A 17,719-nucleotide genomic window follows, 5' to 3' on the forward strand; every position below is an offset into this window, starting at 1 on the left:
ATATTTTTTTAAATATGATATAAGCCTGAACTATCTCACTGTTAACGAACTCTAATTGAGCCGTGCCATGAGAAAACCAACATAGTGGCTTTGCGACCAGCATGGATCCAGACCAGCCTGCGCATCCGCGCAGTCTGGTCAGGATCCATGCTGTTCGCTAACAGTTTCTCCAATTCCAATAGGCTTTAAAAGCAAACAGCATGGAGCCTGACCAGACTGCGCGGATGCGCAGGCTGGTCTGGATCCATGCTGGTCGCAAACCCACTATGTTGGTTTTCTCATGGCGCGGCTCAATTGTATACGTATAATATTTGTGAATATTTACTCCACTTCTTACAGCATTGAGTGAACTCAGTGATGCTTCAATAAGCCAGGAAATCTCTGCACCCAAATTCACCCAGTTGCTAAGAGATGTAAACACACAACAAGGTCAGCGAGTGACCTTACAGTGCAGAGTTCAAGGTCATCCACTACCAAGTGTTCAATGGTACAAGGACAACAGACCACTGGAGTCCAGCGCAGACTTCCAGGTAAATATCCAACAAAACGAACATTTTAACGTAGCCATAGAAGTTGGTCCAAAAAGCAATCCAAATTAGTCTTTTCTTTCATCAGTGTAATATGAAAATATTCCTGTTAAAAAAGACAGGCAAATATACTTCGAAGTTTTGCCAGAACTGTAAAATTCAAGTTTAATCTTTATCTCCTAGGTTACTGCATTTGCTGATGTACACAATCTGACAATCCCAGAAGTCTTTGTTGAAGATGGTGGAAACTATATGGTCAAGGCCACCAACAAAGCCGGCGAGGCAAAATGTTATGCCAAGCTGACCGTGAAGCCAGCCCCTCCCTCGCAAGAACTGAAGAGTGTAGAGGTCAGACGCACAACAACAGAATTGACTCACTCCCCACCCGAGTTCTTGAAACTGTTCCAGGACAAGGTGGTGAGAGCTGGAGATAAAGTGACATTGGACTGTATCATTGTGGGAAGTCCCAAACCAAAGGTTTGTAAAAACTCTGTTGTTAGGTTAATATATATAGCTAGAAAAAAGACAGTTACAAATTTACATATTGTTTTAAGTCAAGCATTTCCTGTATGTTAAAAAAGGATTTCTGATATCCTGATTTCTGGAATTATGTGAACTAAATTTCTGTGCATAATTTTAAAGAATTACTGTATATTCTATCTCATCGGGCTGTAATTTTATTGCATTAAAAGACAACATAAAGAGTTTTCTAGAATAACATCAGTAATTCCAGCATGTGTGAAGTATAATATAGATGTAACATAACAGAAAATGCTGCTGTTGATTTAAAGCTGACATAGACTGACATAGACTTATGGGTAAGTAAATATGGTATATGCTGATTTTTTTAGGTAACATGGTTTGTCAACGGTGAACCAGTCGTATCCCAGGACTACCAGATCAGCATGGAGGGAGATCACTACTTGCTACATATACCAGAAGTGTTCGACGAAGATGCCGGAAGATTCTCTGTCACGGCAGAAAACCCATCTGGTAAAGCAACATGTTCCGGTATGCTTCATGTGGAGGAACCGATGTCTACAGAAATGGCACCGGTTGTACAGAGTAGGACATTTGAATCAAAGAGGTAAGCCATGTGACAATTACAAGTCATGTGACCTAGATATATTCCTGAATTATCCTATTTAAACACTCTCAGCTGGTTATGCTTGCGATTAGAAAACTGTTTTTATTCAGTAAAGAAAATTTATATTTAGAAACTATTGCAGTCGTTATATTTGCTTAGAATCTTGCAGACTCTGAGATGCTTAGTGATGAGTAAGTAGATTAATCTACCAATAAAGTGGACTTCAAGCCTCAAAAATATTCTTGCTGTTTGGCAGATGACTCTGGAATCTGTTGAAAGGCACTCTGTGTAGTCTTTGTTTTATGAGTCTTTATGAAAAGACTGAAGTTGCTAATTTGTTAACATTGAAATGTATTTTTTATTCAGAGCTGGAATGTACTCTTCCACTGAAACATTGACGACCACTGAGACACGTATCTCTCGCCGTTCAGTCACAGAGGTGCGCACCGAGGGTCAGGCATACGTTCCCTCAAAAGAAGATTATTCCACAACACTTGTAACAGACGTAAAACCCAAATATGACATTGAAGAAATCAAGGCGCAGGAACGCTTTGCTACAACTATAACAACTGATATGCAACCGAAATACCAGCCGGTTGATTTGACTATATCTGTTCCGATACCGCCCAAATTCTTGCAAGCACTGAAGAATGTTACAACTATGGAAGGAACCAAAGTCACATTTGAAGGGGTTGTAACAGGTTAGCAAAAGTATTCATTGTGTTTACCTTTTTCAGCCAAAGGCTGTAACCAAACTTTATGGTGTATCTGACCTTTGAGCAGAAATTGAAATGGTTATAATTTTCATATAGGGTACATGTATAAAAATATATTCAACTTTGGTGAGTATATTAAATGTGTTTGTGATTGTTTTTTTTGGGGGAACTGAATATTTTGTTTTACATTACAGGAAAACCCGAGCCACATATCAAATGGTTCAAAGAAGGCAAGGATTTGACTGATGGTCCTGACTTTGAGATTTCATACAGAGACGGGCGCGTTAGTCTGATGATCCCGGAGGCTTTCCCAGAGGATACTGGGAAATATACATGCAAGGCAACAAATATCGGAGGCCAGGCTTCAAGTACAGCAGAACTTATTGTTAGAGGTAGGGAATTTAGCTGGAGAATTAATTTATTTTAAAACAAAGGTGTGCTTTTGTTCAGTAACTGTTGTAATTGGTCACTTTTGTGCTCAATCCTTTTGAAAAAGTAAGAAAAAGATTGTCATAAATGCTAAATTATGTTACTGATGAGGCTGAAAACATCAACTGCTCCAGTCTTTGCCTTGCCCACCACATTTATTACTGTGAGTTTTAGTGTGAAAAATGGATGAAGGAAATGGTGAAGGGTTTTGTATTTAACTGATGTATTACAAGTATGATTAAGTAAGAAGCTATGACCAGCAAATATTTTACACATACTGATAAGCATGATGTCAAATTTAAATGGCTGTTGTTTTTTTACATTTCTTTACAATATTTATCATATTGAAATACTAAATGAAGTGTTTTAATTTCAGCCTCAGTGATTCCGCCATCTTTCACTGAGAGACTTTATGACATATCCATCAAGGAGGGAGAACCTGTCAGGTTAACTGTCAGAGTGGCAGGTCACCCCGCCCCCGAGGTCACATGGTACAGAGAAGGCCAGCAATTGGTCAGCTCTCCTGACTTTGAAATTATCCAGGTAAGAGCAGTTAAAATGTTTGTGTAAAGATTATTTTTATACCTATTGCATGCATTAAAACAAATTTCCAAGATAACCGAAATTTGACTTAATATTATATTTGGTGCACAAGTTGTCGGGAAGGGACTTGAAAATGTCTTTGAGATAGCTGGAATTTTGACATAATAATTGAGGGTTCAACGCAATAAAGGCGTATCTACATATGATTATTATATGTAAATACGCCCTTATTGCGTTGAACCCTCAATATGTGAGTTAGAGATATTGAGTATCAGCTGTATATTCTGTTTTCCAGGTAAACAGGTTCTAACATAATTCTTGTATCCATATTGATGTCAGTATACTCAATAGAGTAATATTTTATCTGTTTCAAAGTGTGACTAAATTTTCTTAAAGTTGACATTTTTGTGACATATTTTTCAGGAGGGTGACATTCACTCCCTTTGCATACCAGAGGTATTCTATGAAGATGCTGGCAAATTTACAGTAAAGGCTCAAAACCCAGGTGGCCAGGCACAAGTCTCTGCCAACCTTGTCGTTCAAGGTACTTTCTCTAGTTTATAATTTAGCTTTAGTTCATACAGTTCCATGAAGATTGCCAGGACACTATAGTCTTAGACTGGTTGCCAAAGTCTTGTATGATGATTGTGGCGCAGACTGTCTTAAAAATGAACGTTACCTAGTTTATTGGGGATCCATGGTCCTTTTGGACAAAATGGACATATTTAATTCCATCAGAATCTTATATTTTTCAATCTTCCAGCATTAAATAAGCTTTTAATGTAACATTCGTTCTATATGTTGTTCGTTGTGTCTGATGTCATTTCGTGTCCCACCTCAGATTTATGTGGAGAAGTTGGCCTTTACTTATTGAGAACAGATTAATACTGGTGCAGTATCCAGAGTTACTGATAAGGTTAACTTCCTGCCGTTACATAACTGAAATACAATTGAAAAATGGTGTTTACCCAATTGTATAATAGATATATTTGTTTTTTTACCAGCTTTGCCTAAGATTGAACAAGAGGAACTGAAACCAGTCAGTGAAGCTCGTGAAATGTTTGAGCCCAGCCGGGCACCAGGTGTTCGCACAGCACCGAAAAGACCAACAGACGAAGAGCCGCTTTTCAAAGTCTCTAAAATACAGAAACCTGCAGAAGCACCGAAACCAGAAAAATTCACTGATAAGGTCCAAATGGAAATTGTGGACCAAAGACCTATACCAGAATACCAAAAGAAAATTCCGCTGTACGGAATTCCAGTTGAGGAACCGGAAATGAAACCAGAAAAGAAGATTAAGACATCGGCAGAAATGCGTCTGCCGAAATTCGGTGTCCCAGTTGAAGGACAGGTAGCACCACCAACAAAACAGACTATTTATCTGAAAGAAAAACCAAGATTTACAAAACCACTAAGAGACACAAAGGTCAAGGAAGGTGAAAAGGTCAAACTTGAAGTGGCCTTCAAAGGTCAACCGGAACCTATTGTTAAATGGTACAGAGATGATTCTGAAATTCAAAGCTCGACTGACTTTGAAATTTCTTACAGTGATGAAGGAACATCACTGTCTATTGCTGAAGTATTTCCAGAAGATGAAGGAAGATTCAAATGTGTCATCACAAATGCCGACGGCTCAGCTACATCAGAAGCTAACTTGGCTGTACTGCGTAAGTTTTTTAGAACAGCATTATATGAAACATATGCCATTTGGTATCTAATAACTATTTGATATGAGTCTTTTAGAAAAAAAAAAAGGTTATGTTTTAAAGGTTCCATTTTTTAGAATTGAATAATAATAAAATCTTAGAAAATCAGCTAATGTTACAAGATATAACTTTACAACAGAGTGAGTAATAACCTTGAAAAAATGTTTGACTCATTAGCTCGACTATTCATAGAATAGTAGAGCTATTGGACTCGCCCATGCGTCGGCATCCGCGTCCCGATTTGGTTAAGTTTTTGTATGTAAGCTGGTATCTCAGCAACCACTTATGGGAAAGGATTGAAACTTAACACACTTGTTCACTGTCATGATATGACATGCAGTGCAAAGGGTCAATAACTCAACTTCACATTTTACAAAGTTATGCCCCTTTTTTCAACTTAGGAGTTTTGGGTTAAATTCTTATATGTAAGCTGGTATCTCAGTACCCACTAATGGGAATGGATTGAAACTTCACACACTTGTCCACTGTCATGAGCTGATAAGCACTATGCAGGTTCCATAACCCTATTTTGCTTTTTTTTTTACTAAATTATGCCCCTTTTTCGACTTTCGTATTCATTCAGTCGACAAGGTTGTTGCTGTCCTCCGATAGCTCTTGTTTTATTGTTGTGTTTAGTCAGAATGTTCAGAATACAGTCAAACCTTTACAAAAGACCTGTGAACAGAGACTACCTGACTGAATGATCAGATTTATTTCTGATTTTAATTCCCTATGTGCTTTAACATGCCAGAATTCCCATCAAAGTCAAAGTTGAGACTTCAAATGGTTTCTGCTTGGGCTAATTGAAAATCGGACCATTTTATGTTTTTCCCAAGGATGGCCGTATAGACAGGTTTCACTGTTCTTCGTTAAAAGTTTTAATAAAGCTTCAACTTTAAAATTTTTTCTTCGTTTTTTTCCTCCAGCTGCGAAGCCACCTGCTACGGCAGTCAAACCTCCAGTCTTTGAAGACTTTGTACCAGAAGTCGCCGGTCCTCGTGAAGAAAGGATCCCATCACCAATTGAGGCTGTTAAACCAATGTTTATTGAGAGACTACAAACAACACGCCTTGTCGAAGATACTAACATCATCCTAGAGAGTCATGTCTCAGGCCAGCCATTCCCAGATGTGTACTGGACCAAGGATGGGAAAAAATTGTGGCCTGATGCCAGGTATGGGAGAAAAATGTCTATGAAAAATCTTAAGGAATATACTGTGAGTTTATGAAATGTTATAATAATATTCTTGATAGGAAAAACATACTATTAATATGCAGAACAGAACTCATAATTAGTGAATTTTTTTTTCTAGACACAAGATATCTGTTGATGAGCACACGGGAAGATGCACGTTGATCATTTCCCACTGCCGACCAGAAGATGCTGGAGAATACGCATGTATAGCTGTCAATCCAATGGGTGAAACCATTACTACAGCAACACTTCTTCCTGTAGAAAGTAAGTATATAATTATTCATAATTGATATTCAAACTAAATAGGATGATTGCCTTTGGTCAGTAGATGATGCCTATTGTTTTTGGGGTCCGTAGGTCAAGTGTCATTGCCACTGAAAACGTTTTTGCTGAATAACTGAAGAATACTTTGGCCGAAAGTCATCAACTTCAAATGATGAATGCTGGTTGTCAGTAGATGATGTAATAGTTTTAGGGGTGAGTAGGTCAGTGGTCAAGGGCCAAGGTCACAGTGACCTCAAGACTGTTAATGGTTTCTGCTTAGTAACTTAAGAACACTGGCTTACTGCCTTCAGAAATTTTAGGATGATTGTCTGTGGTCAAGAGGTGACCTCTCTATTGTATCAGTAGGTTAGAGGTCAAAGTCACAGTGACCTTGATACTGAAAATGGTTTCTACTGAGTAGCTTAAAGAAGGCTTTAGCCAACAGTACACAAACTTCATAGGATGTTTGCATGTGGTCAATAGATGACCTCTATTATACTTGTGATAAGCAGGTCAGAGCTGAAAGTTGTAGTGAGGGACAGGCGGTCAGATTTGTTTTAGTCAGGACCAAAATGAAGATGGCGTTTGTTGGTTATTAATCTGATTAAATTAATAAAAAAGCGAAAACTTACATACGTTCTTAAAAGGTGTCTTACTGATGTGTTTAAAACTGTGTGTTTTAACAGAGAAAGAACCACCGACTGCTCCACCATTGCCGGCTTCCATGCCGCCAACACTGCCATTCGACCAGGAAGTTCTGCAGAGAGCACAACAGCCCAGGCGCACTGAAAAGGAGTTCTTTATTCCACGCTCTAACCGAATTCTTGAGAGCAACATGGACTACAGAATGTCGCAACAGGAAGAACCAGAGTATCAACAAGTCATGGAGGAGGAAGTCTCACCTGTGAGTATATTGTTGCTGAGCATCTGTCGTTAGGCAACAAAAATCATGCTGGGCATCTGTTGAAATAACTTGAAACATGTATAAAATGCATAAATGTTTAGAATAAACTGATTTAGAATATGCGATATATATTGAGCAGTAACATATCTACTGTCTACTTGCACATGGCTTGAGGTAAAGATTTTGCAAGTAAATCAACTTCACCTTCTGCTAAGTTATATATTATATAAAATAGCACTTGAAATTTTGTGAAGCACACAGGAGAGATAAATTATTGATTCTAAAAGGTAACTATTCTCTAATATATCTTTAGGAAACATTAAGAAACAATAATCTTATTTCACATACAAACAAAAACAAAAAGAAAATATCAAACGTTTATTTAAATGAATTACAGAGATTCCAGGTATCTCATTTCGAGGATCGTTTACGTGAGGAGATACAGTACCGGGAAGGTAAAGTCCGGTTTGCTAGCGAGACTGAGACATCAGAGTATGATTCCGAAGTGCCAGATGCCAGTGCACCGGAATCCCCTCCACAGATTGTTCAAACAATGAAAGACTTTCACCTAATAGAGGGCGCAGATGCAACTTTCGTCTGCAGAATTATAGGCAAACCTAGACCAAAGGTAAGCATATGAAGCCAAAAGTCAATCAATTGTGCTAAAGGTATTTAAGTAGATGAACTGAACCAAAGCTATATGAATTAGAATGAAGAGAAAACAATTACTAGAAATGATATTCTGTTAGTAAAATTGTCACTGTAGAAGTACTTCTCTCACATTTTTGTATAAAATGTTTGCAAACATGTGCCATCAATGTAAAGGAAATTCATTTGTCTAATGTATTTAAAAGTTAAAGTTTTGTAAACAGCAATTAACCTAATTATAAAGTAAAACATTCACTGTCCTTACAGGTTGCTTGGTATAAAGATGGCCACCGCGTCAAGCGCTCAAATCGTTACGAAATTAAGTACGATAGAGATGGCTTCTGCACGCTGCGTATCCGCGTGGCTCTCCCCGAGGATGCTGGTTACTACACAGTGCTTGCTGTCAATGCTCACGGCAAAGACACCTGTTCTAGTCAATTAATTGTAGAGAGTGTTGGAAATATTGATGCTACCTCATACGTCCAACCAGAAACCCTTGACAGAATGTTTAGAAAGTAAGTGGCTGCTTTGTTTATTTATGTTAATTGGTTATTGCAGACTCGTTTAAATCTAATTTGCTCAGCTGTTTAGTTCATTAAACAAATTTATTCGTGGCATATCTATTAGTCAGTATTGCTGTTCATTCCATGCCTTTATTACTCATTTGTAAAAGAAATTATAGATAAAATGTTAGATATTGGTAAGACTATCTAACACAATTGTGTGTCTCCTGATGAGGAGACGGTAGACATGTTAAAATCAAGATAATTTTTGTGTATTTTTTTTTTCACATGTTCAATCATTTTCCTTCACAGAGACTTAACTCGAGCACCTAGTGACCAAGATGTAGGTGGTGTGTTCGAGTCCCAGCTCAAACCTCAGTTCAAGATGAAACCCAATGATACTGAAGTTCGGGAGGGCCACACTGTCCGGTTCGACACACTGGTAACTGGACGTCCAGCACCAGAACTGACTTGGTTCTGCAATGACCGCAAGGTTCACCCTGATGACCACCACAAGGTAAGTGTTAACGAAGTAATAAGAATCAGTTAGAAAGAAACATGGAAATATAATGATATATCAACATTTTACCCAGTCAGACATTTAAATTGAATTTAATTATACAGTTGAATTTGTCTTAGTGGTCAACTGTATTAAATATTCATTAATGACTAAATAAATGAAATAGTATGCTTACATACCTATAAGTTAAAGTAAATCACATTATATGCACAAAGTTTCCAAATATGACATTTAAATCTATAAAAATAGCTTTTAATTAGTGACATGATTCAAATTGGCCCAGTGAGGCAGCTTATTTCATACAACTTAATTGAATTATTGGCGAGTATATTAAAAAATTATGTCTCTGTTTACTACAGATGGTAGTGAATGAAGACAGTGTACACTCACTGATCATCACCAAGGCATCGCCACATGACGCTGGTGTATATACATGTCTTGCCACAAACAAAGCCGGAGAAAATACATTCAATGTTAACCTGAGAGTTCTCGGTAAGTGATTTGCCTACTGCATTTTACATGGTGTTTTTTCTCAGAAAAACAGAAATCTCAAAATTGTGTATAATAAAATTGGTAATCAAGAACATAAAAATGTACATGAATAATTATAGCCATGTACCTGTACTTGATATTTCTTTTTTATTGGTTTATCTGAATTTGAATTTAATATTACTTCAGAAGTTCATATGGTTCTAATTCTAACTCTATTTTCATCAGTATTTTCAAAAATTAAAATCAGGATTAAGAAATAAGCAGCAAAAAATTGTAAAATACTAGAGCAGTTTTGCCTATCTAATGCTTAAATTTTATTGCATATTGATTTGTCATACAGAACGTGAACAGATGCAGCCTCCAAAGTTTGTGGAGAGAATGCAGAATTACACGATCAAGGAAGGTCAAAGCGTGACCTTGACTGCACGTGCTGTTGGCACGCCAACCCCAATGATGAGCTGGCAGAAAAATAACAAAATGTTGACACCCAGCAAAGATTACAAGTATGTATTGAAACTTTAACTCCTAACAATTTATGTGCTGAAATTTATCACAATTCCAAAAACTTGTAAGAACATTGAAAATATTCTAAAGTATTCAAACCATGACCTGATATCAAACCTGAAATGGAGATTTTCAAAGGAGGTGGAGAAAGAGTGTATTGGAAAAAATTCCAGTGCAGTCTCTTTGTTAACCAGTTCTGAATGATTTTACTTAGTTGTACCTCACAATTGGCTAAATTGCCGAGTCCAGGATCTCCTGTTAATTAAAAGAAATTTATAATGCTCTTATTCTCTGTAAAATTAAGAGGATACGAATGTACTTATGTTTCAGAATTGAGATAGACAGTGGCAGAGCTGTTCTATATATAGAAGATGCCAAGAAAAGTGATGCTGCCTGGTTCCAGTGTACTGCTGTTAATGTTGCTGGTTCCGCTATGACAAAAGCTAAACTGGTTGTAACACGTAAGTATACGATTATTGATATTTTATATATAGTGCAGTCAAACATGTAAATACATTGTTTGTGAGAGCCAAAAAGGGGTTGTGTATCTTCATATGGTCTTTATTCATAGTTAAAAATGCATTGCAAATGATTAAATATTACATGGTGATCTCTGGTCACAGTTTTGCTTAAGCTGAGGTTTGATTGTATTCTGTTTTTAGAATTCTGAGAATGAAGTTTAAAAAAAAGATATAAAGCTTGAATTAATTTAGTGGAAGACTGAATATGTTAGAATTGCATGGCTCACATAATGTACATTTTCTTATACTGCTTTCCCACTTTGTATATCTTAGATCGCCACTCTAAATTCTTTTACTTACTTCTTCAAAAACATTTGAATTTTTTAGTTTTCATTTTTGTTGCTAAAAATTCTGTAACTGCTACTTAGACTGTGTTTAATTTTAGCTGAAATTGCAAAGAAAGAGGAACAAGTCCAGAAATTTGTAGTACAGCCAAGACAAACCTCACCGTAAGTTTATAAATTAGTTTAATTACTGATTCAAATGAAAGAAAAGTAGCTTTAGTAAGACAACATCGTATTGTCAAAACTGACATTGAACAATGTTTTCTTCAGCAGTTTCTGCTTATTGAATTTCATGTATGATTTCCTTAATACCATATGTAGAAAAGCAGTCAAGACATTACAAAACCAGATTTTTTAAAGAATTTGTCTCTTTGTTTGGCTGTTATTCTGTAAATGAGTCAAAATTAAATAGAGTGAAGTTCTCTTTGTGGGACATGATTGTATAAAAAATAATAGAAATATTTGGTATTTCAAATAAAAATCCAAGAATATGTAATAAAAATTGTATGAGCATATTTCTTAAGTTGTCAGCCCCATTATTGCAGACAATATGAGATACAGCCTGAAGGCTTTGTACAGGAGATTTCCTATGTTAAAGACGGAGATAGTGCAGTTTTACGTCTTGTCAAGGAAGAAGATCTTAGCAGGTTATTACAGAGTTTTGTATGCAGCATGGTGTGCAACAAGGAAATGCTTTATCTCCTTTGTTGTTTTATTATTTTCAAAATGAGTTTTTTATTTGTTTGTTTTTTTCAGCATGTAGAAATTTTATTTTAGGTTAACATATTGTGTGTTATGCCATTTCAGTTCCAGTATTATCGATACAGATTTCAGGCAGATTAATACTGAATTGAATTACAGCATGGTTAAAAAAAATTTTTTTCTATGGACCCGAAGAGAAATGTGGAAATGCAGCCGGCAGAAGAAAATTAGAACAGCATAATACTTTGCATGTAGTTTTATAATAAAACCCAACCATTAGTCATACTTCATTTTCATTTAAGTAAGATTAATTGCCTAGATACATAATAATAGTTGACTTCTGGCTGAATATATGCAGTAATGAAGATTTTTGATTATTATTTTGCCTAGAGTAAGTCTAACTTAAACTGGCCTGGCCTTTGGAAATGCAAGCAGTAAATAATGACAGCTAATTGAATGATCAGATCAGATAAAATGGGGTCTGATCTTGAAGAAATTGCACATACATGAAAGTTTGAAGCAGAATTGAAATTTAAAAGACATGTTAGTAGCTGCATCGTAAAATGTATAGATTAGATGTTTAGAACTACTAAAATGTTTAATGTCGTAACCATTAAATTTATACTCTAAATTATGGCAAATTTATTGTTCAAATGAAGCATCACATATTAATGAAATAAATTCATAGTCATTACATGATTACAATATAGGCTTTTGAAAAAATTTTAACATTGTTTTTGCTTAAGCTTTTGTGTCATTGATAAGCTTCTGAAACTGAAGAATTGTTTTATAATTTCTGCTGGTTTTTGTATAATTTTTTTAAGTGTTTGATTATCGTTTTAATTACTTTTGCTGTTGTTTAACAATTTATTTGAAGTTTGATTGTTGTGTATTATCAGTAACTGTTTCTTTTAGCTCTCCACCCAGCTATCTATCCTCTGATTCACCTGACCAGGCCTCACCTTATTCTACCTTACCTCGCGGGGTTAAACCCCCGCCTCCGACTCCAGTGTGTGCCTCTGTTGAAGCCTCACCAGAATTGCGCCGCAAAAGGTGTTTTCAGCGTTTTTTTCTTTTCATTTGAATGTTGTGTTTGTGTTGTTGATTTTAATTTGTTTCAGTTGTATCAATTTCTTGTATGTTGTTATTAAGAGAGGTTCAGATTTCATTCTTGTTTCTTTGCAGATTTGTTTTAGAGCGCTCATTAACTTGAGAGAGCTCATTAAGTTGTAAGAGCTCATTCAGTTGAGAGAGCTTGTTATCTTGAGAGAGCTTGTTAACTAATTTATTTTGATATTCAGAGCATTGCCATTTTAGCAGAATTTATATTTGCGAAGGTGAAAGCTTTGTATGACATTTAATTGATTAATTGGATAATGTATACTATATGTACATAAGTTTATAGAACTCCCAACCTCTCTGTTATCTTAAATATATTTGATATTTATAAGATAGTGTGTTATTCTGTGTTTTGATAAAGAAAACAAAATTGTGGTCATGTTTTGAGAAATCTTTTAATGTAGAAATTAGTGTTCAAATGTTTTGTTAAAAGATAATAGGGTCATCTATTAAATTTTTATGTAAAAAATACTTTTAAAGCTTAAATCGTGATGATGAGAATATAAATTGTTATTTTACAAGAAGCAGAATTGCTTACTAAGTGTCTTAATACCAATGCCTGCTGTTAACAGAATGCCCTACCAGAGACTTGAGAGACCAGAACCTATGGCTGTTCCCATGGAAATGGAAGTTGAGGAAGAGACCAAGGTACCAACTGTAGCTGAGGCTCGCGCTCGCTTCGATACCACAGATGCTGTTCCACCAAAGAAAGTATCCAAGATGGAATTCAAGCCAGCTGGTCCACCAAAGGTTCCAGTTCCAGCTAAAGTTCCGTCAAAGCCGGAACCAGTACCAGAAATTATACCAAAGAGAAAGGTTCCACCAGTCCAGAGACCGGTACCAAGACCAGAACCACCTCGACCAGAACAACCAAGCAGGACAACCAAAAAGAGTCCCTCTCCAAGGTTCCTAGGACTTCCTTCTATGCATGCATTCAGGAGAAACCTTAGAAGAAAAATTGTATGAAGTAGATTTGTTAACATGAAAAAATTGAATCTAGATTTTGATGAGATCTACCTAGATTTCTTGTAATAATGGTAATATTTTGAATGGGATTATGTTAAAGAAAATGATGCTTTTTATAAGAAGAATTACAAAAATTGTATAACTGTAGGGGCAAAATTAATCTGCCAAGAATTTATTTTTACAAAAATTTTAAACAATAATTTCTGTTGCTATAGTTACGAGTTACAGCCAGAAGGGCCTGTACAACAGATCAGTTATGTGTCAGACACGGAATGTGGCTATGTGCGTGTCGTATCAGAGGAGGAACTGGATTACAGAAGGTTGGTGAAGGAATGCAGAAAACTTTTGCATGGAGTGACCGTATTATTCATGAATGCATGTTATTTCAGAGCATTTTCGTCAAGAGGATCAAAGCAGATGCAGCTGTAAGATCATCTTCCATGTCATACATGTGACAATGCTTACTCTGGGTGTCTAGATGCATGAAATATAATCAGTAAAGCTTCTGCAAGATCTAGACATTGAATTTAAAATGGCTGATATCTTTTGCTTGGATTGAATCAATAATCAGTTGGAAGAAAATCTTTGCTAATGCATGGTTAGAAACAGCACACACATTTTGTGGGTTGGAAGTTGTTGTGAAGAGAGAAGAAACCAGAGACATGCCTAATGTAGGCCTAATGGAGTTTAGAACTAAATAGTGATGAAAACAGACAAACATATCTTTTATGCATGGCTTGAAATGACGAAGATTAGGAGTTGTTAATAAATGAAGTCTTGCATGAAAAATGATCAACTGAGATGTAAACTAAAGACAGCCATGGAATAACTGTCTAGTGTGTGCTAACTGTATAGCAAAGATTAAACAGTGGTTAGCACATTGTCATTTTCACATTGACGGAATGCACAGAGTTGAAATAAGAATGAATGGTGTTTAATATAGTTACCCCGTAGTTTTAAAGTACCCTAAAACAACAAAATAATTCAGTGATTTATATGCATTAACCAACATTCCTGCATGATAATTGAACATGAACTAAGTACTGTCTTTGTTATTTTTAGAGTTCCAGATTGCAGAATGGAATGAAACTTATGCTTTCTTAATGTAAAACTAAAAATGTTTTTCAGTTTTGCAGGATTGTCACCATTTTAATCATGTGGTCTATATATTAGATATATTTAAGTTAGGTTTAGTATTTTGTGTTTGTTTATTTGATTACAGACAGTTTATTTTTAGTCATTTTGTCTTGACTTATTCATATGTCAGATTGGATTTTAAAATCAAACTATGACACACATCCAAACTTGCCTGTAAAAGACTACCTGTATCTGTGAGAAATGGAAGAAATGGTCTTTGTTGACAGATGATCTCTCAACATTGGTAAATTTATACTATAAATGGGTAAAATAGAAAAGAAAACAGTGGCCTTTATATGCAGGTTTTATAGTTGTGGCTTTTATTCGGATGTGGTCTTAAGTACAGACTTTGCCATACATATTAAGTGAAGGCTTAAATATATATTTTATTATTCACAGACGTGAAGCACCAACCAGAGCAGAGCCACCAAAAGTGCCTGTATCAGAAGAGGAAGAAAGGTAGGCAAACATTTAATTCGTACCCCACCCACATTGCCTACAACAGGACTTGGATCTGCTTGCTTGTTTATTAAGATAATGTTTCTAACTGAAATCAAATTCATATTTTCAAAGTACATACTAAAACCACAATAATTAAATATTAAAAAAAACTTAAAATTCCAAACCGAAAAAGCATTTAATTGTTAATGCACAGATTTTGAACTTTTGTGTCCTGCAAAAAAAGTCTGTAGTGCTTTATGAAAATGCTTTTTTTACAATTTACATATAGGCACTTTATGTGAAACTATTCAGACAGTTGAATTGTCATACAAAAAATAAATTGCTGACAGTGAAACATGGCTCACTTGAGCGATTATGGCTTGAATGCTGTGGCTGATTTGAGCAATTTACATGCACCCTAGACAATTTTCCATGTGTTATCTGTTTTTGGATCACTCAGAATCCTGAATAACTCAAACATTTTGCTCATAATCTTGTGACGTTGAGCGATCAGTGCTCTTTACACTGCTATATAAGGTCTGATACGGGAAGCAAGATGTAATCATAATTTTCCTCAAGGAATTTCAGACAGAACTTGCAAGCAAATCCATCCTGGTCACATGATATTATTATTATATGATATATACTCTAGATACCTAACAAACCCATTAAACTTGCACACACTAACCTGTCTTAGAATAAAATCCATATTATACAATATTGTATTGCTAGTTTGTTAACTGTTTGAATCATGTAAAAATGTTTTTGTCCGTTAGAATTGTATTGTTTAAAAAAAGAAAGTACAGTATATGCACATAGGAATAGTAACTGTTAGATATACTGTGTAACTTTAACTTGCGTTGCCAGAAAGGCCTGTCTTACGGCTGTCTAGCACTTTTCTAGGAATTGGAATATGCTGGCTAATAAGTGTCGCAGTGCTGTATTATATGTGTTATGTATGTTTAGGAAAAAACGCATGGAAGATGTGATTATATGTTACTTGTTGCTGCTATTGTTTAAATGTATATATAAATGTGTAATCTAGTATGTAGCTAAATATGTCTTGATATGCACAAAAATTACAGAAAAAAGCATGTCCCATCAAAAGTTCCCCCTGCAAAAGCACCGAAACCAAAGAAGGCACCATTTGTGCAGCCGGTTGTTAAGTTTCAACCGGAAGTACCGACATCGGTTAGTGCACCAGAAACAAGTAGAACCGAGGCAAAAGTACAGCTTAAAGTGCCACCAGGGGTAAAACCGAAACCGAAAAGAAAAGCAGATTCACCAGAAAGGTGATAAACATTGTGGCCAAGCTTTATGTTGTGGATGGTGTTATAATTTTTGCATTAGTTGGGTTTACCGCTAGAAGTAAATTTTTGTGTGCTTGTAACATTCTCTAATTAGCTCTTGATTTATTTATGATTTGCTTGTTGGATGTTGTTTTTAATTGAAAAAACACTCCCTGTCTAATAAATTTCTACAGCCGTTCTAATTATAACTGTTTTATATGCATCTAAATGGGTGAAAAAACTTGAAATGCAAGGTTTTCAGTTCAGTTTGTTAAATGGTGCATGATTCTTTTCATTTAATCAGTTGTTTTATGTGTAAGCTCCTTCTGAAGTGCATACTCATATGTGTATATGTTGTGTATAAAATAATGTGTTGGCATGGCAGTAATGAATTAATGCTGATGGAGGAAAGATAATATACTTTTATCAGTGTGTTTTAGCAATTTGTTTCGGACTTGTTGGATTTAAGGAAGAATGAGAGTTTTGTGACCATTTTTCCCTTCTAATCCTGTTCTTGTTTTGAATGATCTCTAACCTGTTTGGCTTTACTGTTCAATGGTTGTTCCAGCAAGTGTTTCCATGGTTACAGTTGGATTTTCTGTTTTGAAAGTTCTGCATGTTGTTCTTAAATGAAATCCAGTGAGTGTGAAATTAGCATGTATGTGCTGAACTTAACTTTATAATTAGTAAAATGATGTTCTAGATAAGGTGATGTAAAAATCAGCTTCTTCAAATAGTAATTATAATTAAGAGAGATTATTTCTTTAATCTTTTAGTTTTTTGTTTCTGTCAATACAATGTAAAGTTCATTTTAATTGTCCATTTATATACATGTAGTGCTGTATTCTTTTTCATTTCATTTAAGTGTTAGTACACTGAAGGTGACCAATCATACTCTGTCATTCTGTTTTAAATATCCAATCAGATTTCTTTTTACATTTGAACTGACCAATCATTGTTTCTTCTATAGTCACTATGATATCCAGGAAAAAGGCTATGTACAGGAGATCCATTATGTCTCTGATACAGAGATGGGATCTCTCCGACTCGTTGGTCATTCTACCGAGGAAGAGTCGTCAAGGTGATCAATAGATCTGATGTTACTGTTCCCTGTGTTCTTACTTACACGCATTTTACAAAATTGTACATGTTGATATTAACCTTTATGTACAGGCATGGTTATGATGAATTTCTCCCGAAATATGAACATGAGATTTAAAATA

General features: G+C 35.6%; 1 protein-coding gene across 1 annotated transcript in view; it reads left to right on the forward strand.

Moving 5' to 3' along the window:
• The window catches only part of LOC123537955 (titin-like), a 402,126-nt gene that overhangs the window by 76,986 nt on the left and 307,421 nt on the right, over positions 1–17,719 (forward strand). The window contains exons 46-70 of the mRNA XM_053530681.1: positions 340–530; positions 711–1,004; positions 1,379–1,614; positions 1,981–2,315; positions 2,525–2,722; positions 3,136–3,302; positions 3,726–3,846; positions 4,307–4,969; positions 5,935–6,181; positions 6,321–6,466; positions 7,153–7,370; positions 7,768–7,998; positions 8,286–8,533; positions 8,834–9,038; positions 9,401–9,533; positions 9,874–10,036; positions 10,368–10,498; positions 10,944–11,007; positions 11,388–11,489; positions 12,460–12,597; positions 13,236–13,568; positions 13,845–13,949; positions 15,166–15,225; positions 16,293–16,499; positions 17,467–17,577. Coding sequence (XP_053386656.1) covers positions 340–530; positions 711–1,004; positions 1,379–1,614; positions 1,981–2,315; positions 2,525–2,722; positions 3,136–3,302; positions 3,726–3,846; positions 4,307–4,969; positions 5,935–6,181; positions 6,321–6,466; positions 7,153–7,370; positions 7,768–7,998; positions 8,286–8,533; positions 8,834–9,038; positions 9,401–9,533; positions 9,874–10,036; positions 10,368–10,498; positions 10,944–11,007; positions 11,388–11,489; positions 12,460–12,597; positions 13,236–13,568; positions 13,845–13,949; positions 15,166–15,225; positions 16,293–16,499; positions 17,467–17,577 — 5,047 coding nt within the window. The remainder of the gene's footprint in view (positions 1–339; positions 531–710; positions 1,005–1,378; positions 1,615–1,980; positions 2,316–2,524; positions 2,723–3,135; positions 3,303–3,725; positions 3,847–4,306; positions 4,970–5,934; positions 6,182–6,320; positions 6,467–7,152; positions 7,371–7,767; positions 7,999–8,285; positions 8,534–8,833; positions 9,039–9,400; positions 9,534–9,873; positions 10,037–10,367; positions 10,499–10,943; positions 11,008–11,387; positions 11,490–12,459; positions 12,598–13,235; positions 13,569–13,844; positions 13,950–15,165; positions 15,226–16,292; positions 16,500–17,466; positions 17,578–17,719) is intronic.

Source organism: Mercenaria mercenaria, chromosome 18, assembly GCF_021730395.1.
Source record: "Mercenaria mercenaria strain notata chromosome 18, MADL_Memer_1, whole genome shotgun sequence".
Lineage (NCBI taxonomy): Eukaryota > Metazoa > Mollusca > Bivalvia > Venerida > Veneridae > Mercenaria > Mercenaria mercenaria.